The following is a 27516-nucleotide window of genomic DNA, read 5'->3' as shown; positions in this document are numbered from 1 at the left end:
CGATAAGCGATAACATCTTGCGACAGCGAGCGTTGCGAAGCTGCTCAAGAAATTTCGTGAAAAAACGGGAAAAATGTCGTAAATAATTGATAAATTATTGTGCAAAGTGTTAATAAGTGATCTGTGCAGTGCTGAGATATGAAATTTGCACGGCTAAATACCTAAAAATGTAAAATGAAATGCTGCAAACCTGATTTCTGAAGACTCGGGCTTTTTTTCATCGTCGTAAAATACATACAGACATACTCTCCGCACTCACACATACACATACGTATGTCGATATATATATAACGCGCGGGCGCGAGAGTGTACAAGAGCGAGAGAGCGAGTGTCATTTGTGAGCGTGATTGTGTGCGTGTGTGTATGTTGTTTTGTATGTTGTCTTCTTTCGGTGAGCGAGAGTGAGAGAAAGAGAGCACAACAAGCGCGCGCCAAGCAGGCGAATGCGAGAGCAAAGCAAAAACCAACAAATAAGTGAACGAAAATAAAAACGAAAAATACCGAATATACATATTGAACAAATCGTGTTTTCGTGTCTTGCGTGTGTTGTAATTGTTGCCAAAATATGTTAAACACATGAAATTGTCAACGTCCCTTCACCTGTTCGGCCCCCAACAAGTTGGATATACTACGTATTGCAAATAGTCATCGAAAAAGGTAATTAAAATAAATAATGTAGGTACCTACACACACAAACAATTCAATTCAATAAACAAGGCGTCGACGACTCAATCGGCTGAATTTTTATATTATTTTTTGGCAGATGAGTCAGTCGATTCACCATCACATAAAACATACATACAAACATATTTCGCATCGTTCATTTTAACAACTAACAAAACAAATTGCATTTTTGACACACTAAAACTAACACTTCATTTATTTGTATTGTTTTGCAAAAAAAAGGTAGTTTTGTGTAGTTGTTGCAGTAGTGCATTGATTAGTTGTTGCCCCAGTGTGCAAACACACACACACACACTAGCACATACACATATAATTCAATACTATAGAAAGCAAAGTGGGAAAAATCAACAACAACATCAACACACACACACAGCATCAATAAATAACATTTAATGTGTGTATTGAGTATCTACAGTTAATTGTTTTTGTTTCTGTCGTCGTTGTTATTGTTGCTGCTGTTGTTGTTGTTGTTGTTGTTGTTGTTGCTGTCTCGCGCGACTCACTTCAAATCAAATACGTTCGCTCTCTTCTACTCTATTAACTAGTGCTGGCCTGCTCACACACACGCACCCACCCAAGTGCTTGTATTTATAACTAAAATTGCGCTGATCATTTGCGTTGCTTTTTTAAACTTTTAATAAATTATGTACATACGACTGTCTGTCTGTATGTATATGTAGGTGTACAACTGTGTGTGTGTGTGTGTGTCGACAATAAAATGAAAAACTGCCAAGCAGCTAAATCGATTGGCCCGAGTTGAATTGCTGTGCTTACGACAGCGCAACGTTTTGTCGTCGTCGTTGTTATTGTGATTATTATTGTTATTGCTGTTGTTGTTATTGCTCTCTCTGCAGCTGCTGTTGTTGTTGTTGTTGTTATTGCCGTGGCCGGCCGCGTTGTTAGCTTTGGCTGCTGCGTTGATAATTTTGATGAATAATTACGAAATATTTGTACATTTGTGTATTAGCTACATTTGTCTGTTTGAATATGCATATCTACCAATGTGTGTGTGTCTCCCTCTCACTCTCTGGCGCTCTTGACGCCATCTTTGCTTTTGGCATTTTTGTCGATCAAATCTAAAGTGTGTCGATGAGCGTGAGAAACTACGCGCCAAATTTGCGAGTAATTGCTCATAAGCAAATGTAAAAACTTACTCACACACACTCACAAATTTTTTGCATACGCCTTAAATATTGCCGTCTGTTTTGACGCTTCGCTGCACAGACGCAATTGTTTCTCGGCCATAATTTATGGCACACACCTCGCAAATTGTGCCAAAAAAAAAGAGAAGAAGAAGAAAAGGAATTTGCGTTCATTGTTATTTTTGGTGTATGAAGGGGCGGCAAAGCGAATTATCAGTTTACATGGCTAATGCATACGTTGAATTTAGTCGAGTGACAGCTGCGTCCCAGCTGAAGAACGAACGAACGAACCCACCACCACAACCATTAACAACAACAACAACAATAATCTTCGACAACTGCCGCCAACAAGCAAACAACAACAACAATAACAAATCTTAAGCAAATCAAACAAATAAGAAGAACAAGCAGAGCAACAGCTACTCTTGCTGTTGTTTGTTGTTGCTACTTTCGTGTTCGTGGCAATTGGGCTTCAAACTGCGTTTCACGCTCAGCTTTTCGTTGCTCATTCACACTCTCACAAACACACACACACATACACTCATTATAATACCGCTCTGCTCCCACATATTGGCGCGCACATTTTCTTTTACCTTTGTTGCGTGTGTTTTGATTTGAACGTCTTTTGGGCACCTCATTCACCTTCGCTCGCTCATTCTCTCACTTACACACACACACACACCCACGCTAATGCGCTCTCTTATATTGAACAGTTGGCCCCCCAACTCATTAGCCGCTCTCAATCTCTATCTCTCTCTTTTGGGTGCTCTCACATACTGTGTAAGGTGGTGGGAGGGGGAGACACATTTGTTGCTTGTTGTCTTTTCGCTGTTTAATTCAAATTCTTCAGCTGCTGCCTCGCTTGGCCTCCGTTTTCGGCTTTCTCTTGTTCGGCTCCATTTGCTCGTGTTGTGGCGCTCTCTCGTTCGATTCGATTCGTTTGGTTCGTTCGCCGCTCTCCCGTTCTCATTTGCTCTCATTTCGGTGTGCACATGTATTTTTGGGAATTTTTTGCATAATTTCATGCAAATTTCCATACTTATCTATGCATGTGTGGCTGCCTGCCTATATGTGTATGTGTGTGTGTGTGCTTTTGCATGTGTATTTAGTTGCTGGTCAACTTGTCAATCGTGTTTATATGTAGCTGTCGTATTTAGTAGTGTTGTTGTTGTCGTTGTGATTGTTATGCTCACGTCTTTAATCGTTCGTTCGTCAGTTGATTCGGCTTTCAATCGACATCTTGGCATCGTCATTACCTGCCTCACCCCACTGTAGCATACTCACCCCACTTCACGTCACCACACTCTGCTCTGCCTCGCTGTCTGTCTGCCAGCCTGTCTTTGTGAGTATGCGAGTGTGTGTCTTGTCTGCTCCCTCTGACACTGTCGCTGCTTGACTTTAATCTGCTCAATTACTCGCAATTTGCAAGTTGTGTCTCCGTCTCTGTCTTTGTCTCGTTGCCTACCTGTCTGAACACGTCGCCCGTCTGTGTGCGCTTGCCTGTAGATGTGTGTGTGCGTATGTACTCTGTATCTATGTTTGTATGCGTTTCGTTTCGTTTTGCTTCTCATTCGCCTTATTCATGTTTTTGTACGTTTTGCGCTTGTTTTGATTTCTTAATCTTTTTACCATAATTGATGGCAATTAAATTAAAGGTGTGTGTGCGGCCTCGCGCCTCGCCGTTGTTGTCGTTTTTACACGATTCCTCCTCGGCTTCGTGCTCGGTTCGGTATTCGGCTTTGCATTGACTCGTTTTTGATTCGCACACAGTTCGTTCGACCGCTCAAGTATGTGCGTATAAGTATCTATGTGTCTGTGTGTGTGTGTGTTGTCAGTCACCTCCATCTCCGGCTCAAGCGAACCCCCCTCCTTTCCACCCCCGCAAACGTTTTTTTACCCCTTCTACGCACCTCGCGTGACTCTTATTTATTTGTAGCATTCAAATTATTCACATCAATTGCTTTATTTTTAGTATTTGATGTCTCTTGTGTGTCTCTTCTCGCCTCTCTGCTTTGTGCACACATTTCTCAGCTCTCGCATTTTGTCATCTTTAGCGAGATTTTATTGATTAGTTCAATAATATTCCATGTGGCAGCTACATAAGCTTGCGCTTGTCTCTCTTTCTCTGTCTGTGTTGTTTATAATTATAGCGATTTACTTAATTGATGTCAGCGCATACACACACACTCATATACAGGGACACACAACGCTGTTATTAATACTAGTTTTATGTGTCACTCTCTGTGTTCAATTTGCAATTTAAAAGCGTAGTTTGTGCGCCGCACCGAAACGAGGCAAGTTGAGTATTAAATTGTTGACAATTGTTTTGAGCTTGAGCGAATTAACCTTTAGTTTTGTTATGTCATCTGCCATCTGTCTCCACACGCTGAACAGTTTTCCACATTAGCCACATTACGACGCTAATAACTATTCCAAGTTTTGAACCCCAATTTGAAGTCTCAACTCATTAATCATCATCACCTTTCAATCATCGAACCCAAGCAATTCATCTTTCATCCCCTCAATACACAATTTATTTGTAGAACTAAGCTATAGATTGAAAACATAATTATAAGCTCTATCAAATACCGTATCATTACACAATTGAACATCATAATTATCATTTAACTATCAATCACTTTTCATATCAATAGCTTCACTAAATTTGAAACATTACTTTAAGCTCAAATTAAACATTGTAATCGCGATATCACAAAATTTTTAGAATAGTAAACATTTGGAAAAATATATAAACAAAATTTGTAAAATTTCAAAATTGTTAAATTCAAATTTTTAGAATCGTAAATTTGGAAAAATAAAGAAACGAATTTTGTAAAATTTCGAAATTCAAATTTTTAGAATCGTAAATTTGGAAAAATTAATAAACGAATTTTGTAAAATTTCAAAATTGTTAAATTCAAATTTTTATAATCTTAAATTTGGAAAAATAAAAAAACAAATTTTTGTAATATTTCAAAATTGTTAAATTCAAATTATGTGTAAGCTAAAATAAAATGTATAAATTCATAAATGAAGTGTTAATTCATAATGAAGTGTTAATCGGACATCATCAAATCGTGTGCATTTCCATCAAATTATCATTCATCAATCACACTCAATCGCAGCGTCATTGACGTCATTCATTCATTCATTCAGATTCAGCATTTGCGGTCGCAAAACATAAAAGGCAACGGTTAAGCGACGCTTTGAGCCGCAAATGCAATTACAAAATGTAAAACGTTAACACAATTCCAACGCTCTCTCATGATTATTGTCTGGGCCAACTAACTAGAAAACTAGCAACTAGTAAAAGCAGCAACAGAAAAAATCAACCACAACAATAACAACAACAACAAACACTTTGGTGCAGTACAGTTGACATGATTGACTAGCTGCATAACTAACTAACAAACTAAACTAGCCGCCAACCGACTGACCAGAGACTAGCAAATAGCATATAGTAGTTGTTGTTGTTGTAGTTGGCGACTTGTAACTAGTAACTTGTAACTGGCAACTGATTGTGTCGGGTCGTGTGCCCCTAGGCAAATACGAACACCTCTCTCAAAAAAAAAAAATAGGTAACAAGAAAGCGACAGTCGAGTATTGACTGCAAGAGACCTGTTCACGTTTTATATACAAAGTAAATTTTACAATCGTAAAGTATCAAAGTTAGGATAAAAGTATGAAAGTTAAGATAATAATCTTAATCTATTGTCATATTTAAACTGTTGATTGCAAGAGACCTGTTCACCTTTTATTGACAATGCATAAATTTCAATAAAGTATACAAAATTAGATAAAACCTAATTCATAATTGTGATATAGTCATATTATAGTCATATATTAAACTGTTGACTCCTAGAGACCTGTTCATATTTAGTTTAGAAAGTTAGTTACAATCTTAAAGTAAAAAAGATATTTAAACTGCAAGAGATTTGTTCATATTTACAGAGTAAATGTTAAAATCTTAAAGTATGAAAGTTGATATAAAACCTAATTCATAATCTCGATATAGTCAGGTTGACTGCAAGAGACCTTTTAATATTTCATTTACAATGCTAATTTTACAATTTTAAAGTATGAAAGTTGAGGTTAAACCCAATTTATAATCTTGAAATAGTCATATTTAAACTTATGACTGTTAGAGACCTGTTCAGATTTCATTTAAATTTTACGATTTTAAAGTATGAGACTTAAAATAGAACCTAATTCATAATTGTGATATAGTCATATTTAAAGATCTTTTCACATTTCATTTACAAAGTAAATTTTACAACAATAAATATGAAAGTTATGATAAAACCTAATTCACAATCTTGATTTAATCATAGTTAACCGTTCGTTTACTTTTAATGCAATGCATTAACATAAATTTCTTATTAACTTTGATACGTCATTGAAAAGATATACTTAAGACCTGAAACAAAAGTGTGGAGAATACCATAAAATATTAGGTATCTGTCTCTTAAAGTTGCTAATATGAAAGTTAGATATAAAATAGATAGATTATCTTGAGTGCTGATAGGCAAGTAGTTTAAATTATATACTTTGTGGCAACGAGGATATCTTCTTTTGCCTGGCTGACATAATAGACCTTTCTTAAAAAATGAACAGGTCTAAAAACAATCACATATTAAATTAAATTCCCCATTACCTTGGTTTCGTCATTAAAATTATATATTAAACCTTTTAAATAAAATATATAGCTTAGTGGCTGATATGAAAGTATATACAAAATAGATTTAGAATATATTATATACTTTATGAGATCGAGTATGTCTACTTTTGCCTGACAGACTTAATAGATCTTTCTTCAAAAGTGAACAGGTCTAAAAATGTGATTGTTTTTTAGACCTGTCCACTTTTGTAATATAAATTGCTCATTTAATTGGTTTCGTCATTAAAAGGATGTGTTAAACTATTTAAATAAAATATTATATGGTGACTCTATCTCTTATATCTTCTGATATGAAATATAGATACAAAATAGACAAATTGTCTGTTGATGTTTATTTAGTACATATTATATTCTATAAATAATCGAGGATGTCTTCTATTGCCTCAGGGACTTACTAGACCTTTCCTCAAAAGTGAACAGGTCTGAAAAACAATCACCTATGCACGAAACTGAGTCATGCATGCAGCAAACACTGAACTAAACTCAAAACAAAAGGAAAAAGCCATAGCAAGTCACCGCTCAAAAGTGGGGGAAATGTGAACGAGTTAGAGAGACACACAAAGAAAGAGAGAGAGAGAGAGGGGGAGGAGTTGTGTGTGTTGTGGGGTGGGCAGAACGAAACGTTTTTCACCTCATTCTCAGTCTCATTCTCATACTCATGCCATCAGCCATTAAGTATTTCACAAACATGGTTAACCAGCGTCACATGCAGCTCCTGTTGCCACAAAATACACAAACACACAAATACAAATACTTACTCGTACTCATACTCATGCACATGCACATATTCACACCCACTCATCACACACACACATAGAAAGACACACACACTCAACTTGTTTGCCAACTGCGACGAAGCGAACTAATAAATTTCTACTTTGTTTTCCCCCTTATCCTCCTCAACCGTTCTTCCTCTTCCTCCCACCGCTCGCTGCTCCCCTTTTTCAATCATTTTTCCAGATTCAAGAAAATCAAGCCAAGACAAAATTCGCCACAACAACAACAACAACAACAAGACTACTGTTAAAAGCCGATGCGCAAAAAGTGTGCTAGGAAATTGTTGTTGTGAGTGTGTGTGTGTACGAATAGTATTTAATGATGATGATGATGATGATGTAGTTGATGCGGCACATCATCATCGTAATAATGATAACGATGATAATGATGAACATACAAATGATGTTGCTGTTGATGAGGCAGCCACAACAACAACTACAACAACAGCAGCAAACAGTGCCACTACAACAACAACCATAGTTGAGCAACGTGCCGCGAAAGTACAGCAATGTGGAAAATTGTAAATACGACGAGCAAAAACTCAAAACGCAGAAAAACTAAACGCGCAAAAAGAAGAATTTTCATTCTCGACTTGCCATAAAAAAAAAACAACAACAAACGCAAAAACGCAAAAACAAAAACCGACGAAACACACACAAAATACAAACGCTGCTGTCGTAAACTGGGCAGAGTCATAAAGGAAAACCCACCACTTAGCTACATGCCAAGGGTAGTGTGGGCCATAACAGCACCAACAACAACAACTACAACAAAAACGTAAGAATTTTAATTTCTAGCAGCGTCAACTACAACAACAACAACAACAACACCGAGAGCAGGAGTGAAAAAAAAATAACAAGAAAATCCTCCGAAGTAGAAAAAGTTCAAGTCTGAAGTAGAAAAACCACTTAAAACGTCGATGAAACGTTGACGGGAGCGTAACAGCGGCCAGAGCGAGATAGTGTGAATGTGAGTGAGTGAATGAGAGAGGCGAAAGAAGAGAGAGCACACACAAGGAGTCTGCATACATGTATATGCAGTGCAAAGACAAAAACGAGCGCGTGCTAAGGAGCAGAGGCAGCGACATAGCGTCAGTTGTGACGTTTTTACATTTATTTCTCCTTTTTTGTGTTGTTGTTGTACTTTTAACTATATATATTTAGTGGTAGGCAGCGTGAAAAAAAAGGTGGTGGTGGTGTGTGATGGTGGTCACGCAAGACATGGCAGCAGGAGCTGTGAAGCAGCAGCGGCAGCACTAGAACTGAACCAATAACAACGACCAGACAAAGGCAGCTGCAATTGCACCTTTCGAGTGTCAGGAGCTCGAGAGAGCGCAATTCCACACACAGAGAGAGCGCGCGTATGAATGTGTGAGAGAGCGGGGAGAGAGAGAGTGGCGCGAGAGAGCGCTAGAGCAATTGCAAAAGGTAAAGGCGGCTGCCGCGTTCCGACGTCACATTCGGGCTTAGTAGTTGTAATTCGCAAAGCAAGGAGCGAGGAACGCGCGCGAAAACGAGCTAAACGAAAAACCCGAGGAATGAACAACGCGAAGCGAAACGAAACGAAACTGCACACGAACAGCGAACCGAATCGCAAACACAACGAAACGAAACGAGTGGCGTCGCATCGGCTTTTGTCGTGTACTCAGTGTGTGAGTGTGTGTATGTGTGTGCTATTGAGTGGGGAGTCGAGTGGAATCAGTTACCAGAGTAACAACAACAACAACTACAACGAGTTGTGAGAGAGTAAGCAAAAGGGGGAAAATTGACGCATTCCAAACGTCGTGTGTTGTTGTCGTTGTCGCTGGCTATAATACCGGTCTTTTTTGGCCTCACGTGAACATTGTTGTTATTTATACAAGTACAAAAAAAGTGGTGTTTAATTTTTTTGATTTTCTGCAGCAGCAGTAGCAGCAGCAACATCAAACAGCAAGCAAGGAAACTTAGTGGCAAACGCAACGAATTGCAAATGCAAATGCGAATAAAAAGTGTGGCAGCAAGTGCGTGTTTATTATGGGCCGCTCCAAGTTCCCCGGGAAACCATCCAAGTCGATTAATCGCAAGCGGATAAGTGTGCTGCAACTTGAGGATGATTCTGCGGTGGGCGGCGGTGCAACGGCAGCCACAGCAGCCGCTGCAACAGAGCAACAACAGCAACAACAACAGCAGCAGCAGCAAAGTGAACAGAGCGCTGGCTCTGGTTCAACGCGGGAGAAGAGCAACAATTGTGATAACGATGATGATGATAATGCGCCAACTGGCGGTACACTTGCCACAAGTGGCAACAATAGTGCAACAGCCGCCAGCAGCAGCAATGTGGGCGATTCTAACAACAGCAGCAACACCGGCAATGGCAGCACAACAAATGGTGGCAGTGTAAACGGTGGCAGCAATGACAAAGGCAGCAGCAGCAGCCATCAACACAGCAGGAGTACAGCGGCAGGGGGTGGCACAGAGGTCAAGGAATGCAAAAATCAAGGCAACAACACAAGCCACAATATCGAAGTGAATGCCGCGGGACATGCTGCGTCTGCTTCAGCCTCAACTTCAACTTCTACTTCTGCTGTTGATGTCGCCGAGGACACAAACAACGATGACGACGATGACAGCAGCAATGACAAGAAGCCAGCAGCAGCAACATCAACGTCGTCGTCGTCGACGGCGGCAGCAGTTGCCGCCTTTGCCTCGTTGCAACGTGCACGCAAAGGAGGCAATAAAAAATTCAAAAACTTGAATCTGGCCAGAGCTGAGGTGATGTTGCCCTCAACGTCGAAACTCAAGCAGCAGCAACAGCAACAACAACAATTGCAACTTAATTGCCCTTCATCATCAACTTCTCCTACGTCAACAACAACAACAACAACAACTGAAGCAGCAACACCAACAACAGCGACTGCGATTCAAACAGGGAATGGGATTGGGACGCCTGCGTCGTCGTCGTCGTCGTCGCCAATAGTGACGGCTGCGAGTGCAGCAGGAGGGGGCGGGGGAGGTGCAGCTGCAAACCCCTTTGCCACAGTTGAAGCAAAAGTGGTCGATGCAGCCGCAGCAACGGTTGCTGCTGCTGTTGCAGCAAAGGGCGACGAAGACGTTGCAATGGTAAGTTGATTGTTTTCTTGCTTCACTTTATTTTTTTTTGCTTTGCTGGTTCGCGAAACGCTTTTTATAAATATACACACATGTGCTTACAGACAAATACACACAATTATATGTAAACTATATATATATATATGTATATACAAAACACATTTATTATATATACACACGATACGATAAGTTTAAGCCGATTTTCCTCAGTGATTTTGAGTGTCTCGCGTGTTATTTGCTTTTGAGGCAAATGTAAATACAACACACTAAATTATGCGCCCCAGAGTTGCACTTACTTACACTTGCACCTTCCTTTAAGCTCTCCCCCCCTCCTACATATAACTTCCCCCCATCTCTGCTTGACTGTCTTGCTTACCTGCTTAATTGGCTCTTATGACGTTTTCGCGCTTGGCCCCTGCCTTGGATGACTGGCTGGCTGGCTGGCTTACCTTGCCAGGTTAGCCTGTACCTGGCTGCACATAACTTGTTTTCCCCCAAAACTTGCACTTGCTCCTGCACTTCTTGCTATCCCTTCTGTTGTGGCCCTGCTTTTGTTTTTACTCTTGTTGCATGCTTCTTAGCTTGTGGTGGTTGGTTGCTTTAGTTTTTACGAGCATGCATGTAGTTTAGTTGCATGAATTATTGATTACCTGGTGGGAGCAGAGAGAGAGAGAGGGAGACTAACTTGTCGTTTACTTTTTCGCAGTTGATGGCTTCCAACGAACAAATGACCAATGAGGCGGCAACGGAAGCCCTCACCACAAACACCAGCAGCAACAACAGCGTTAACAACAAATCGAGCGAATGCACTTCAAATGGCACTGGGGCTTCCACAAGTGCCGCAGGGGCGCCATCAGCGTCCAATGCGGCAACTGCGTCATCAACTTCATCAGCAGCAACAACAACAGCAGGAGGAGCTGCGACGTCTTCAACATCGACACAGAAGCAAAAGAAAACGGTCACCTTCAAGAACATACTCGAGACGAGCGATGACAAGTCGGTGGTGAAGCGTTTCTACAATCCCGACAACCGTGTGCCCCTCGTCTCCATCATGAAGAAGGACAGCCTGAATCGTCCGCTGGCTTATTGCCGCGGCAGCGAGTTCATTGTGCGTCCCTCGATTCTATCCAAGATACTCAACAAGAACTCCAACATCGATAAGCTCAATTCGCTCAAGTTTCGCTCGGTGCCACACAGCAGGAACAGTGCCACAAACGATCCAGCATCAAACTCTTCCTCATCCTCATCCTCCTCCTCGTCGAACCTCTTCAACTCGGGTTTGTCGCGCGCTTTTGGCGCCCCATTGGAGGATGAAGATGCCGTCTCTGGTGGTGTCACATTTCGCAAAGCCAACGAGGACAACGATGATGATGGGTAAGTTAGTCTACTGCTGATTCAATTACAATTTTCATTCAGCGACAGCGACAGCCGTGAAGTATGCAGCAAAGTTGTTGAAAGCCTAGCTTATCTCGTCCCAATTAACAATTATAGAAATTAATTGGGCATTTAATTGGAAAGTCAATGAAGTAATTATATTTTAAGGGCAGCGGAAAATCAGATAGAAACTCGTTATGAAACATAATTGTGAGCAATTAAAAAATAATCAAAATAATTAATAGCTAAATTTGAATAGTTTTCTGCATACTCTCGAGACTGTCAGCTCTTCAATTAATTGATCAAATTGTGCTAATACTAATTTCTAATATTAAACAGCTCCGCTAGCAGCGATGACATGGATGAGGACGATGATGACGATGATTTGGATGACAATGAGGAAGCTGTTTCCGAGAAGAGCACAGAGACTGGCCCCAGCATCGATGACAGGGACAACGATGATCGGCAATTGGTGATGGACAAGCATTTTGTGCTCCCCAAGCGTAGCACACGCTCCTCCCGCATCATCAAACCGAACAAGCGACTCCTCGACTCTGGGGGCATTAGCAGCACCAGCAAGAAGAACATACCGGAAACTGTGTCAAGTGCCAAGACGAAGCCCAAGAACTATTTTGGCCTCGGTGACTTTGCAGCCGATACAGCGGCATCCACATCAAAGCTGGGCAAGGAAACGACGACGACGACGACGTTTTCCAGCTTTGCGGGTATGAAGCTGAACAATAGTTTTGTGCTGCGACAGCCGCGTTTGCAGTTCCAGGACAAAGGCGGACTGTTTGCTGGGGCAGCTGCCAAGTCGGGATTGCTGCTGTCCACCACATCCTCAAGTGCCATTTCAACAGCAAACACAATATCCTTTGGCTCACACAACAGTGCCAATTCAGGTGAGTTCATTGAAAGGATTTCCCTAAAAGGATTTTCATTAACTTCATTCTGTTTTGCAGTTGCCCCAATGACTTGTGCCGTGTGCACGACTCCGGTGAACAACAAGGATGCCCCGCTGGAGCGTAAATATGGTGTGATTGCCTGCGAGTATTGCTGCAAGTTCATCTCGCGTATGACCAAGATCTGCAAGCTCTACACACCTGGGATGCCCAGCCAGTTGCTGAGGTGCAAGGATGGCGGCGGTTGCAACATTCACTCGAAGAACTTCTCCGCAGCTTCAGCTGGGAGTTCCAATCTCTTCAAGAAGCTTTTCAAGGCACGCTGCACAGCGTGTTGGTTGCGCAAGTGTCTCGCTGCCTTCCAGCTGCCCACGGGTCACAGAAGTCGCATGAGTGCCATGCTGCCAGTCAGCATGCGAGAGGAGACAACGTCTAAGGATGACAAATCCCTCGAGCTGCTCTCGCCTACAGCAAGTCTACGCTTTGCAGCACCTGCGAGTTCCACATCCTCAGTGGGCGCCACATCGAGCACAACGATCAAATGGAAGACCACCGCGGAGACGACAGTGAACTCCATCAAATCGAATCCGTTGGCGGAGAACAATGTCACCTTTGGCAGCACTCCGCTGCTGCGTCCGGCTATACTCGAAAAACCGTTGTTCCTGAAGATCGGGAACGTGGCCAGCGGTGATCAGAAGCCGGCCAAGGAACCGCTTGGACTCAGTCCCGTTGCCAGCACCAGCACAAGTACCAGTGAAGCAGCTGTTCCCGCGAAGGTTACACGCAAGCAGGCGAAGCAGGAGAAGCTCGATAAGGAGAAGGAACGCGAGCGGGAACGGGAGCGGGAGAAAGAGAAGGCGAGAGAAATGGAGAGCGAGAAGCCGCTTAGTCCTGTGACCAAAAAGGTAGCAGAGACATCAACGACAGCGCAGGAAACGCAAAAGGAGGAACCACAAGCAACAACAACAGCTGCTTCCTCGTCGAGTGCAACGCAGTCCGCAACCAGCTCAACTCCAAGTCAGTCTGAGACTGTGGACGTGCCTGCAGCAGCTCCGGATAGCCTGAAGCGACAGCGCATCGATCTGAAGGGACCAAGGGTGAAGCATGTTTGCCGCAGTGCATCGATTGTACTAGGTCAACCCTTGGCCACCTTTGGCGATGAGGAGGACGATGAACTGGCCACCTCAGAGGCGACACCCGCAGCACCTGCAGCTGTTGAACCAACACCCGAGGTGGTCAAGAAGCCAACACCCAAGTCACCGGTGCCTGTGCAAATGATCATCGATGAGAACGACAATTGTGCCACATGCAAGACGCCGCCAGAGGAGCAGACAGCTGTTGCAAAGCCAGCGGAGACCAAGGCCAGCAAATCACATATCCAAACAGAGGCTAAGAAGCTGGCCAGCAACTCCACTTCCACTTCTACGTCCTCCTCCTCGTCCTCGACATCGACCAAGGGTAAGGTCACAACCCGGAATGCGGCAGCAGCCACCGTGACATCGTCAAGCAGCAGTTTGGTGGCCCACAAGAAGCAACGCAACCTGGAACATATCACGAGCACGAGCAGCACAAACGACAAGCCGACGCGTCGTGCTCTAGCCAAGGAAGTGAGTCGCCTCAAGACGCTCATCTCGATCGACTTCTGGGAGAATTACGATCCCGCCGAGGTCTGTCAAACGGGTTTCGGTCTGATTGTCACCGAGACTGTGGCACAGCGTGCTTTGTGTTTTCTCTGCGGCTCAACGGGACTCGATCCGCTCATCTTCTGTGCCTGCTGCTGCGAGCCGTATCATCAGTATTGTGTGCAGGACGAGTATAATCTGAAGCACAGCTCCTTTGAGGATACGCTGATGAACAGTCTGCTCGAGACGTCGAGCAATGCCTGCGCCATCTCAGCGGCCACGAACACGGCGTTGAATCAACTGACGCAACGCCTTAACTGGCTGTGTCCGCGTTGCACGGTCTGCTACACGTGCAACATGTCGTCGGGATCGAAAGTGAAATGCCAAAAGTGCCAGAGGAACTATCACAGCACCTGCTTGGGTACCAGCAAACGTTTGCTCGGCGCCGATCGTCCGCTGATCTGTGTGAATTGCCTCAAGTGCAAATCCTGCGCCACCACAAAGGTGTCCAAGTTTGTGGGCAATCTGCCGATGTGCACCGCCTGCTTCAAGCTGCGCAAGAAGGGCAACTTCTGCCCCATTTGCCAAAAGTGCTATGACGACAACGACTTTGATCTGAAGATGATGGAATGCGGCGATTGCAATCAATGGGTGCACTCCAAGTGCGAAGGTCTCAGTGATGAGCAATACAATCTGTTAAGCACTCTCCCCGAGTCCATTGAGTTCATCTGCAAGAAGTGTGCTAGGCGATGTGAAGTCTCACGCAACAAGGCCGAGGAATGGCGTCAAGCTGTGATGGAGGAGTTCAAATCGAGTCTCTACAGTGTGCTCAAACTGCTCAGCAAATCCCGTCAAGCCTGCGCTCTGCTCAAGCTCAGTCCGCGCAAGAAACTTCGCTGCACATGCGCCGCATCGGTCACAAACAATGCTCATGGGAAGACGCACAGTCAGGGAAGACTGCAACCGAAGGCGCTGCAGTTCAACTACAACGGATTGGGAAGCGATGGCGAGTCGCAGAACAGCGACGATGTCTACGAGTTCAAGGAACAACACAGCAATGCTCACAACGTGCACAACCCGAAGCCTGCGACGCCAGTTCCCTGCAGCTGTCTGCAACCGCTGGCGCAACCGCAATCCTTCAGCCTTGTGGACATCAAGCAAAAGATTGCGGGCAATGCTTATGTGTCGCTGGCCGAGTTCAACTACGACATGAGTCAGGTGATACAGCAGAGCAACTGCGATGAACTGGACATTGCCTACAAGGAGCTGCTCAGCGAACAGTTTCCCTGGTTCCAGAATGAGACGAAAGCCTGCACTGACGCCTTGGAGGAAGACATGTTCGAGTCGTGTGGCTACGAGGAGCTTGAGGATTCTCCCTCGACCTACACCGAGCATCACACAACGTCTCAGGCGCCTCGCTCTGGAGTGCTCGACATTCCCCTCGATGAGGTGGATGATCTGGGTGCTTGTGGCCTGAAGACGCGACTCGATTCGCGCGTCTGCCTCTTTTGCCGCAAGAGTGGCGAAGGATTGTCCGGCGAGGAAGCGCGTTTGCTCTACTGCGGTCACGACTGTTGGGTGCACACCAATTGTGCCATGTGGTCCGCTGAGGTGTTCGAGGAGATCGATGGATCGCTGCAGAATGTGCATAGCGCAGTGTCGCGAGGACGCATGATCAAGTGCACGGTGTGTGGCAATCGAGGCGCCACCGTTGGCTGCAACGTCAAGGCCTGTGGCGAGCATTATCATTATCCCTGTGCGCGCAGCATCGATTGCGCCTTTCTCACCGACAAGTCCATGTATTGTCCCGCACATGCTCGGAACGCCTTGAAATCGAACGGTTCTCCCAGTGTCACCTACGAGTCGAACTTTGAGGTGTCGCGTCCGGTTTACGTGGAACTCGATCGCAAGCGGAAGAAGCTCATTGAACCGGCGAAGGTGCAGTTCCACATTGGTTCGCTGGAGGTTCGACAACTGGGTTCGATTGTGCCGCGTTTCTCCGACTCCTTTGAGGCAATTGTGCCCATCAATTTCCTGTGCAGTCGCCTCTACTGGTCCTCTAAGGAACCCTGGAAGATTGTCGAGTACACGGTGCGCACCACGATCCAGAACAGTTACTCCACGACGCTGACACTCGATGCGGGTCGCAATTTCACCGTGGATCACAGCAATGCGAATGGTTCGTTGGTGCAATTGGGTCTAGCGCAGATTGCGAGGTGGCACAGCAGCCTGGCACGCAGCGATGTCTTGGATGGCAACGACTGGGCCGAGTTCCCCAACTCGTATGTGCCGCAAGATGAGAACACGGAGGAGGAACCGCAGCAGAATGCGGATCTGTTGCCACCCGAGATCAAGGATGCCATATTTGAGGATTTGCCACACGAACTGCTCGACGGCATCTCCATGCTGGACATTTTCATGTACGAGGATCTCGGTGACAAGACGGAACTCTTTGCCATGAGCGAACAGTCCAAGGATGGCACCACAGCCATCCCATCGCAGTGGGCGCCGCTGGCGTCAGTTCGGTGAGCATCTGCGATGAGGATACGCGCAACTCGAATAGCCTAAGCAAGCAGCTGGAGCTAAGCAATGGCTGGCCAGCCAGCAACCCAGTCGAGGATGCCATGTTATCAGCAGCTCGCAGTTCCAGCCAGGCCAAAACAGCGCTCAAGAAGACAGCCACAGCTCAGACACGTTCCTGGGCCAAGCTCGATGGCAGCAGCGTGGCAGCGTTTAAGCGTCGCAAGCTCTCTAAGAACCTGGCCGAGGGGAGTGCTGCTCAGTCTGAATCAGCGCAGCAAGAAGGAAATGGCCACCGTGGCAGGAATCACGCGTCGCAGCAGCGAAACCTCAACGGATGGAGCAACGGCAGCGACTGCGATGCGCAGCAAGAGCTTCACGTGGAGCGCAGCAAAGCGTTACTTCGAGAAGAGCGAGGGACGCGAGGAGACAACGTCCGCCAAGCTAAAGATTATGCAAATGGATGGCGTCGACGATTCCATCACCGAATTCCGTATCATTGGCGGCGATGGCAATCTGTCGACTGCTCAGTTTACGGGTCAAGTGAAGTGCGAACGTTGTCAGTGCACTTATCGCAACTACGATTCGTTCCAGCGGCATTTGCCCAGCTGTGAGCCGATGTCCACCAGTGAATCCGAATCGGACACCGCTTCAAGTGCTGCAGCTGCTGCCCAGCTGAGTGCCGAGAGCTTGAACGAACTGCAGAAACAAGCGTTGGCTGCTGCGACTTTGAGCAATGCCGGAGGTCTCAACTATTTGCAGACATCGTTTCCTCAGGTGCAAAACCTGGCCACATTGGGACAATTTGGAGTGCAGGGACTTCAGGGATTGCAGCCACTCCAGTTGCAGCCTCAATCGCTGGGCAATGGCTTCTTCCTGTCACAGCCAAATACAGCACCGACTACGAGCAATGCCAACGATGAGCTGCAGTTGTATGCCAACTCTTTGCAGAGCTTGGCTGCCAATCTCGGCGGTGGCTTCGCGCTGACGCAGCCCACAATGAGTGCCACACCACAACCTCAGCTGATAGCGCTCTCCACGAATCCCGATGGCACGCAGCAGTTCATTCAGTTGCCTCAAAGCAACGGCGCTACCACGCAGCTGTTGCAGGCAACGGCGCCAACAGTGCCCCAAGCAACAACCTATCAAACGCTGCAGGCGACCAACAGCGACAAAAAAGATTGTATTGCCACTGCGTGGCACTGGGAAACCTCTGAAAACAGTGGCCACCAAAGCAGCGCAACAGGCCACAGCGGCAGCTAAGCAAAAAACAATTGAAATCCGGACATGGAGTGAAGCCGATTCAAGCAAAGTTGCAGCCACATCAGCAGCAGCAGCCACAACAACAGCAGCCACAGTTGAACCATCAGCAGCAACAACCGATCACAGTGGCAACGAATGGTGCCACACAGCTGCTGGGGCAGAATCTGTTGCAGCCACAGCTGCTCTTCCAGAGCAACGCGCAGCCGCAGACGCCGCAACTGTTGTTGCCACAAACGCAGACGCCGAACATCATTTCGTTTGTCACAGGCGACGGCAGTCAGAATCAACCTCTGCAATACATTTCGATACCCACAACGAACGACTTTAAGCCACAGCAGCCAACGGCCACGCCCACTTTCCTGACAACCACCGCCCCAGGAGCAGGCGCCACTTTCCTGCAAACGGATGCCAGTGGCAACTTGATGTTGACCACGGCGCCAACCAATTCGGGACTGCAAATGCTAACAGGTCCACTGCAAACGCAGCCTCAAGTCATTGGCACTCTCATTCAGCCGCAGACGTTGCAGCTGACAACCGGAGCGGATGGCACACAGAATGCTGCCGCTCAGCAGCCGCTGATCTTGGGCGGAGCCACAGGAGCAGGAGCAACTGGCTTGGGAGTTTGCCACAGCCACGCCTCAAGTGATTCTTGCCACACAACCGATGTACTACGGTCTCGAGACCATTGTGCAGAACACAGTGATGTCATCGCAACAGTTTGTGTCCACTGCGATGCCAGGTGTGCTCAGTCAGAATGCCAGCTTCTCGGCGACAACAACTCAAGTGTTTCAGGCGAGCAAAATCGAACCGATTGTCGATCTGCCCGCTGGTTATGTGGTGCTCAACAATGCAGTGGATGCCAATGGCAGTGCAGGCAGCTTTTTTGAATGCCACCAGCGTGTTGCAACAGAGTCAAACGCAGGCCACGGAGGATGCCACCACACAACTGCTGCAGAATGCCAGCTTCCAGTTCCAAACAACACCGAACACAACATCCACAGCCCAGGCAACCATGTCGGATTATGGAGCTCCTTTGGTGGTCACTGCCAAGATTCCGCCTGTGACGCAAGTGAAGAGGCAAGTGAGTGCACAGAAGGCGCCTATTTCGGTGCTGAGCAAGGTGCAGCCACAGCCACAGCAATCGCAAGTGATCAACAAGGTGCTGCCAACCACAACAACGCATCCGCAGCAGCAAGCGACGCCGTCGAAGGCAATGTCCAATGCCAATCAACTGAAGCTGGCGGCGCAATTCCAGCGTCAGCAGCAGGCAGCCGAAATGAAGCAGAAGGTGGCCACAACGGGACAAACGGGCAGCAACTGCGGTGCACCTCCGAGCATTGCCTCGAAGCCGCTGCAGAAGAAGACCAATTTAATAAGGCCGATACACAAAGTGGAAGTGAAGCCCAAGTTGATGAAGCCAGCGCCAAAGTTGCCTGCAACAGCAGCGAACTTGCAGCAACAGCAACTGCAGCAGCATCAACAGCAATTGCAGCAGCAGCAACAACAATTGCAACAGCAGCAACAGTTGCAACAGCAACAAGCAGCCGCAGCTTTGGTTAGTCAACTGCCCAAGGTAACAATGTTGCCGCAACGGTTGCCGGCTCAACTGCAACCACAGCAGCAGCAGCAACATCTGCAGCCACAGCAACAGCAGCAACATCTGCAGCTGCAGCACCAGCAACAACAGCAGCTGACAACAGCACAACTGCAGCCAGCCCAACAGCCGATCATCAGCATTGTGAACACCGCAGAGCCACAGGCAACGACACAGTTTGTCATGACGCCCGCTCCACAAACACAGGCCACCGTGCAACTGTTGCAGGAGCAACCCAACCAGCAGCAGCAACCGCTGGAGCAGCAACTGTTGCTCAATGGCAACGCGAATGCGAATCGATTGCAGCATTATGCGAGCAACTCGCTGCCCACGAATGTCGTCAATCCGCTGCAGCAGCAACCACTGGCGGCAAGTGCCACCACAACGGTGGCGCCCCAAAGCAGCATCACCATCAACAGTCGGCCCACGAATCGAGTGCTGCCGATGCAACAGCGTCAAGAGCCGGCGCCACTCGACACCGATGTTGTGGTTCAATCTCCAACGCCACCAAAACCCATCGAGGAGCCTTTGGCCACCGTCAGCGCCTCAAGTCAAAAGGCTGTGGTCAAATGCTTTGCCCAACTGGAGCAAAAGTCACCCAACTACGAGCTGGAGCTGAAGAACAATGCATTGATTACTCAAGCGAATGCCATCACCATGCAAGTGCAACAGCAACAACACGAAGCCAACATCTACACGGAGCCCATCTATGAGAAGGAATCCGAGTCACAGCTGCAGCTGGAGAAGCCCAAATCCAACGATCTCATGCTCATGGAAGCCACAAGCTGCCAACAGCAACAACAACAACTGGAGCTGGCGGCGAATGGTTTTCAGTTGACCAGCAACGAGAGCTCGCTGCTGGAGAAGCATGGCTTCCATGTGGAGGCCGTACCCATGGACACCGAGGATCACTATGCGAGTCTCAAGAATGGCAACGAAGTGCCTGAAGAGATCGACGAAGATGAGGAAGACGACGATGACTTCAGTCTGAAGATGGCCACATCAGCGTGCAATGATCACGAAATGTCTGACAGCGAAGAGCCCGCGGTTAAGGAGAAGATTAGCAAGATACTCGACAATCTGACGAACGATGATTGCGCCGACTCCATTGCAACGGCGACGACAGTCGAAGCAAGCGCTGGATATCAGCAAATGGTCGAAGATGTACTTGCCACAACTGGCCACGTGGCAGCCACAGATGATGAGGCATTCACAGCCACAGCCGAGGAAACAGCCGCCGTTGAAGCAGCTGCCAGTTACATCCACGAAATGGCTGAAGCCCATGAATTGCAGTTGAAACAGTTGCAGGCTGGCGTTGAGCTGGAGGATCTGAAGAAACCCAAGCTGGATGTGACTCAGCAACAACAGCAGCAACAAACTGAGAGTGTGTCTGAAAATGTGGTGCCCACAGCAGCAGCTCCTCAACAACCTCCGCCCATACGTGATCCCAAGAAGATCAGTGGACCTCACTTGCTGTACGAGATTCAGAGCGAGGATGGCTTCACCTACAAGTCCAGCTCGATAGCGGAGATCTGGGAGAAGGTCTTCGAGGCGGTGCAAGTGGCGAGACGTGCTCACGGCCTGACTCCATTGCCCGAGGGTCCTTTGGCCGACATGAGTGGCGTGCAAATGATTGGCCTGAAGACCAATGCACTCAAGTATCTCATCGAACAGCTGCCGGGCGTGGAGAAGTGTGCCAAGTATACGCCGAAGTATCATAAGCGCAATGGCAACGTGTCCACAGCAGCCGGAGTTGGACAATTGGGCAATGGAGCTGGTGGCAATGCAGCTGCTTTGGCTGCGGGTGCAGATGGACAGACGCTGATGGATTATGGCTCGGATCAGGAGGATTTGCAAGAGAATGCCTACGAGTGTGCTCGCTGTGAACCTTACAGCAATCGCTCCGAGTACGATATGTTCAGCTGGCTGGCATCGAGGCATCGCAAACAGCCGATTCAGGTGTTTGTGCAGCCTTCAGACAACGAGCTGGTGCCAAGGTAAGTCAAGGATTAAGTTCAATGTTTGTGGGACATTTGAGTAACCAAGGGAATCTTTTTTTTTTGCAGACGCGGCACTGGCAGCAATCTGCCCATGGCCATGAAGTACCGAACGCTGAAGGAGACCTACAAGGATTACGTTGGCGTCTTCCGTTCGCACATCCATGGACGCGGTCTCTACTGCACCAAGGACATTGAAGCAGGTAAGCTAATGATGCTCTATTTCTGTTTTAAACTGAGATTAAATTGTGTTTTACATAATAGGTGAAATGGTCATCGAATACGCCGGAGAACTCATACGCTCAACGCTGACGGACAAGCGAGAGCGTTATTACGATGGTCGCGGCATAGGCTGTTACATGTTCAAGATCGACGACAACCTCGTGGTGGATGCCACAATGCGTGGCAATGCGGCACGCTTCATCAATCACTCCTGTGAGGTGAGTAAAAGACAATTGTGTATATTACTAAGAACGTATCTAAGAAAGAGTCCAAGTTGGAAGTCTGTCTGTTCACTTAAAAGAACCTAAATATCATAGAATCGAATTTTAATAACAAATATTTGTATTTGTATAAACTTTTATATTAAAAACCAAAAAGCTCAGAAAGAGATACCGGCTACTCATTCCGAATTATAGTAAAACAGTGTGGTATTAATTTTTAAATATACCAAAACAATTTACTAAAAATACTGAAATATATCGAATACTGTATTTGGTATATTGATGTACTATCTTATTAGAAATATACCATAGATATATTATACCGAAAAAATGAAACACGCCTAATGCTAGTTTTGTATATTCATATACAAAATATACCAGATTTTCATCGTTCGGACTGTTTCACACAATTCCTCCAGGCATAAATTTATAATAACCTTCTACCCTATGAGAGTATAAAAACAAGAATAAACATACAATTCTAAACTCTTCTAAATCCCTCCCTTGAGCAGTAATTTAATCACGTATTTCTCCTTTACAGCCGAATTGCTACTCAAAGGTCGTCGACATATTAGGCCACAAGCACATCATAATCTTTGCGCTGCGCCGCATTGTGCAGGGTGAGGAACTGACCTACGATTATAAGTTCCCCTTCGAGGACGAGAAGATTCCCTGTTCATGCGGCTCAAAGCGCTGTCGCAAGTACTTAAACTAGACTAAAACAAACAACAGTAATAAAACGCATACTCAGCTGTTGGAAAGCAGCTAAAAGAGAGACGAAGATAAACAGAGAGAACGAGAGAATGGAAAAGTGAAAGCGGAACATGTGTAGTTAACGGTTATTTCGATCTAAGTTTTGGTCAATCGTGATACATTTTCATTATAGAGCATACAAATAATTAAGTAGAAGTTGTAAATGTAAGAGTTAAAACGTTGATATTATATACCACACACATACATATAATATATATATCAAGATATATATTACCCGATTGATATAACCCCCTAACTGCATATAGTTAAGCACACCAACACATCAACACACAAAAACACAAAACACACTCGATGATTTCAGTATTCAGCGGAGAAATATGTATCTATGATATAATACCAGATATATATACCATATATCAGTATATCTTTGTATGAAATTCAGTATGTTAAGGCTTGACAGATTCTATATTATATTAACATTAATTACGATCAAGATCAACAATATATATATATACATAGAGTTATATATAAACCACATAGCATTAGCATTATTAGATACGGTTCGAAATCAAGATTCGATTTGATTGCGGATGGATAAACAATTTAATGATTATTTACAGGGGCTTGTGTTAGTTTGTAAATACTTAGGAAACGCTTCACACAATAAAACAAAAGCATTAGGTAATTAATTAATTAACAATATAAGTGGCAACAAATCTCTAAACAGCAAACAATACAACAACAACAAACAAGCAGATGAAACTATTTTATGGTAGAATTATGAGAATTATGCACACGCAAAAAACAAAACAAAAAAACATTGCAAATTGAAATTGAGTATTTATGTTTGTTGCAATTGATCCACAACTAAACTATTACGAACTAAAGTTAAAACATAATTAAACGAATAACGGATTAATTAATTAATATTCACTGGGCCTAATCTAATTAATATAAAAAACAAAAACCAAAAACACGCAACTAAGCATCACCATTTGAAATTATTTTGTGAACAGACAACAACACCAACATTTTTTATTGTTATTGTAAAGAAAAAACAAAACCAACAAAAGCGAAAAGCGATGAAGCAAATGCATATTTATTATTCTAATTATTATTAATGATTAACATTTAATTCATTTGAAAAGTGTCCATGTAAATTGTAATCGCATTAAGCTTGTGTTCTAAATTTTTAACTTGTAATTTTTATTTAAATTTACACTTACAATTTAGATTTTTAGATTGTGTACAATTGTGTTTCGTTTCGTAATTTGCGTAATGTCAGCCAACAATTGCCGGCTTTTAAAAGTAATCCTTATTTATTAAGCAGCTCCCCCACTCCCCCCAAACGCTCCCCCTTGTATTCTATTAGTTTGTTTAAGCTCGTTTTGTATTCACAGCAAGAACAACAACAACAACAATATCAGCCTGAACCCATTATCTATGTAAACTATTCTAACTATTCATGTATCTACCCATATATTACTTTATACACTCTTACTTATTTACATTGTTCGGTTCGGAATATCATATATCAGAGAGAATAGAAAGAGAGAGAGAGCAAAAAGCTAAGCAAACGCATATACGAATGTACAGGCAAAGAGTTCCACAGCATTTTTGGCAGCCATTCAGACGGGGGCACTTTTTGTCCCGACCGTCAAGGAATTTTATATTTTTATTCCCTAAAGAAAAAAGTTTAATAAACTACAGAATAAATTATTTTAACAAAATACGATCCTTTTTTATTGTTTTATAAGGCGGGTTTAAAAATATTGTGATGATGTTTTGGGAGAGAAAACTACTGGATGAATTGGTAAAGGAGAAATGATTTTTATGCTCTCAAACGAATCGAAACGATCGAGGATCAAGTAAGAAAGCAACAGTCAAGTGTGCTGGACTTTAAGATACCCGCTATCCATTTTGAATAAGAGTAAAATAGTGCGGTATCAATTTAAAAATATACCAAATCAATATACCGCAAAAATACTAAGAGAAAATATGCCAAGGTTACATTTGGTATATTGATATAGTACTACATTCAAAATATACCATTGAATGCAAAATATACCAAAGGAAACATTTGGTATGATGATACTACATTCAAAATATACTACAGAGTGCAAAATATACCGTATCGTTAGCCAACGCAACTAAAACACACAAAATTAATAGAGCAGATAAATGCAAAATATGTATATACCAAAAGCTACATTTGGTATGATGATATGGTACTACATTCAAAATATACTACAGAGTGCAAAATATACCGGATCGTTAGCCAACGCAACTAAAACATACAAAATTAATAGAGCAGATAAATGCTAAATATGTATATACCAAAAGCTACATTTGGTATATTGATATTGTACTATATTCAAAATATACCATTGGGTGCAAAATATACCAAGGGCTACATTTGGTATTCAACATTCAAAATATACTACAGAGTGCAAAATATACCGGATCGTTAGGCAACGCAACAAAACATACAAAATATATACCAAAGGTTACATTTGGTATATCTATATAGTACTACATTCAAAATATGCCATAGAGAGCTAAATATACCAAAGGCTGCATTTGGTATTCAACATTTAAAATATACTAAAGAGTGCAAAATATACCGGATCGGTAGGCAACGCAACTAAAACATACAAAATTAATATACCATAAAAATACAAAATTAATACCAAAAGCTACATTTGGTATATTACTTAGTACTACATATAAAACATACCACGATATCTAAATATACCAGATTGTCAACCAAAGCTGTAGTAAGGATGAGTTTTTATCCATAGAAAAGTATTTCTTAATTTCTTCTACAATTTTGATCTGATCACAACAAAATTTTCAGGAAGCCCAAAGTTGTAATATCCTTCAACCTCATAACTGTGAAGATCCAACGAAATTTCATAGTTAAATGTAAACGAATTTATTACAAAATATATAAATATAAATATTTATTAGCACTCTCCAATGTTTAGTTCACGGTGTTTGTATGCTGGATCCTTTGCTTCGCCTCATTGGCAGCGCACAATGCTCTGTAAGCCGCCTTCTTGGTCTTTGCATAATCGCCTCGAGCTTCGCTCAGTTGACGCAACAACAGACCAACTCTCTTCTGGGCGGTATCCATGAGCGTTGTCTTCTCAGCCATGGACTGTTGACAGGCAGCCGACACATGCTCGGCACTGCAAAAGTTCTCCCTGGCTAGCTTGAGACCAGTTTGCAGCAGCTTGAGCTCGTCCTGAGCTTGCTGATGGGCTTTCAAAGCGAGTTGGCTGTTGGCTTCAGCTGAGCTCAGTTCTAGTGTTTCTTCCTGAACAACAATCTCTGCTTCACGAACTTCCATCTCGAGTTGTTCCAATACTTGAAACTTTCCTGAGAGCACAGCTTCGGCTGCTTTGGCTGCTGAAGCTGCTTTTTCTGCATACTCGAGCTTAATCCGATCCGATGCCTGCTTCACTGCATTGGCCATGTCATCGTTGGCCTGCTTTGCTTCCTGAGCTGCCTTCACTGCAATTCCCGTACCGCGTGACTTCGAGTTGATAGCTTTACTCGGCTTGTGGTGACTTCTAGGAACCTCTCTTTGATCGCTAGAGTCGCAATCATAAGGCATCAATCGCTTCTGTCTTCTCTGCAGTGAATAGCTCGCTGTTAATATTTGTTGTGTTACAGATGATAAAATGATGACGATCCACATGACTTGAAATGCTAGCTTCATTTTCTGAATATGAATTTGGAGATTGTCAAGCTTTTCCTTTCAGCAACAACAACGGAAAATCGTTACATATTTGACAATGAATTCGAAAAGGTCAGCACAATGCTCTATCTATCTATACATATTTCTGCTCCTCAACATTGCCTGCGTATCCCAAGGTCATATCAGGAGACCACGCGACAAGGTCAGTAAAATGTTTTTCCATCTTTATTTCCCTTTCCCGCTAAAAACAAACTTGTCAGATCTACAGCAAACGCAATCTTTATCCAGATCTCGTCAGATTAGATGAGGAATGTGGCGAGAAAACAGCAACTGGAGGCGAAGGCGACAACTGCAGCAAAAAGACCAGCCCCAATAAGGTTGGCTCATCAGATCCCAAAGCCAAGGCATCGAACATTGCACAAAAGGCAGCGCAGGAAGCAAAGGCAGCGAATGATGCACAAATGGCCGCAGCTGATGCTGCAGCAGCTCAAGTCAAGTCCGAACTGGCTGACAAAGCGCTTCAATCCGCTCGAGCTGCTGAAGCAGCTTTGGCGGGCAAACAACAGATTGTGGAGCAATTGCAGTCGGAGCACACTGAAGCTCAGGCTGTGGTCCAAGAGGTGACCAACTCTCTGCAGAATACACAAACAAATGCAGCTGCTGCAAGTGATGCAGCCATCGAGGCCAAGAACCAAGTCAACTATCTGAAGCGTTTGGTGCAAGCGGCAATCACGAATCTGGGCAACATTGAGAATGTGTCGAATGGAGCTCAACAGGAACTGGCTGAGAAAACACAACTCCTTGAAGCAGCCAAGCATCGAGTGGAGACCCTGGGACTTCAACTAGAGGCAGCTAAACAGGACTTTGAGAAGACCAAAAAGGCGGCTTATAAAGCAGCTTGTGCAGCTGTTGAAGCCAAGCAAAAGGCTCAAGCGAGTCAATGAAATGTAATTTAAAGTTGTGCTTATAAATTTATATTTTCTACATTTAAATAAAACTTTCTTTTAATTCGAAACT

General features: G+C 44.5%; 3 protein-coding genes across 3 annotated transcripts; 2 read left to right on the top strand and 1 right to left on the bottom strand.

Annotated features, from left to right (window-relative positions):
- The first annotated feature begins 6 nt into the window (after positions 1 to 6).
- LOC132787181 (histone-lysine N-methyltransferase trithorax) lies at positions 7 to 23910 on the top strand. The gene is given in 15 exon segments (XM_060794100.1): positions 7 to 657; positions 7465 to 8058; positions 9186 to 10379; positions 11074 to 11741; positions 12081 to 12643; positions 12704 to 16765; positions 16768 to 17035; positions 17037 to 17958; positions 17960 to 18052; positions 18054 to 18665; positions 18667 to 18927; positions 18929 to 21639; positions 21709 to 21842; positions 21904 to 22079; positions 22624 to 23910. Coding segments are annotated over 13 exon segments (11730 nt in total). The 5' UTR covers positions 7 to 657; positions 7465 to 8058; positions 9186 to 9293; the 3' UTR covers positions 22798 to 23910.
- Positions 23911 to 25745: 1835 nt separating this feature from the next.
- On the bottom strand, positions 25746 to 26520 carry LOC132786558 (uncharacterized). Its single transcript, XM_060793106.1, has one exon. It carries the CDS (start codon positions 26518 to 26520, stop codon positions 25780 to 25782), a length of 741 nt encoding a protein of 246 aa, XP_060649089.1. The 3' UTR covers positions 25746 to 25779.
- Positions 26521 to 26527: 7 nt separating this feature from the next.
- LOC132786557 (uncharacterized) lies at positions 26528 to 27458 on the top strand. Its single transcript, XM_060793105.1, has 2 exons — positions 26528 to 26701; positions 26760 to 27458. Exons 1-2 carry the CDS (start codon positions 26597 to 26599, stop codon positions 27441 to 27443), a joined length of 789 nt encoding a protein of 262 aa, XP_060649088.1. The 5' UTR covers positions 26528 to 26596; the 3' UTR covers positions 27444 to 27458.
- Positions 27459 to 27516: the final 58 nt, after the last annotated feature.

This window comes from Drosophila nasuta, chromosome 2R (assembly GCF_023558535.2).
Source record: "Drosophila nasuta strain 15112-1781.00 chromosome 2R, ASM2355853v1, whole genome shotgun sequence".
Lineage (NCBI taxonomy): Eukaryota > Metazoa > Arthropoda > Insecta > Diptera > Drosophilidae > Drosophila > Drosophila nasuta.
This window is presented reverse-complemented; position numbering and strand designations above follow the sequence as displayed.

Coding starts and splice junctions, on each gene's coding strand:
- LOC132786558 (XM_060793106.1), bottom strand. CDS start 26,520: ATGAAGCTAGCATTTCAAGTCATGTGGATCGTCATCATTTTATCATCT.
- LOC132786557 (XM_060793105.1), top strand. CDS start 26,597: ATGAATTCGAAAAGGTCAGCACAATGCTCTATCTATCTATACATATTT. Junction 26,702..26,759: donor TCAGGAGACCACGCGACAAG/GTCAGTAAAATG, acceptor CAAACTTGTCAG/ATCTACAGCAAACGCAATCT.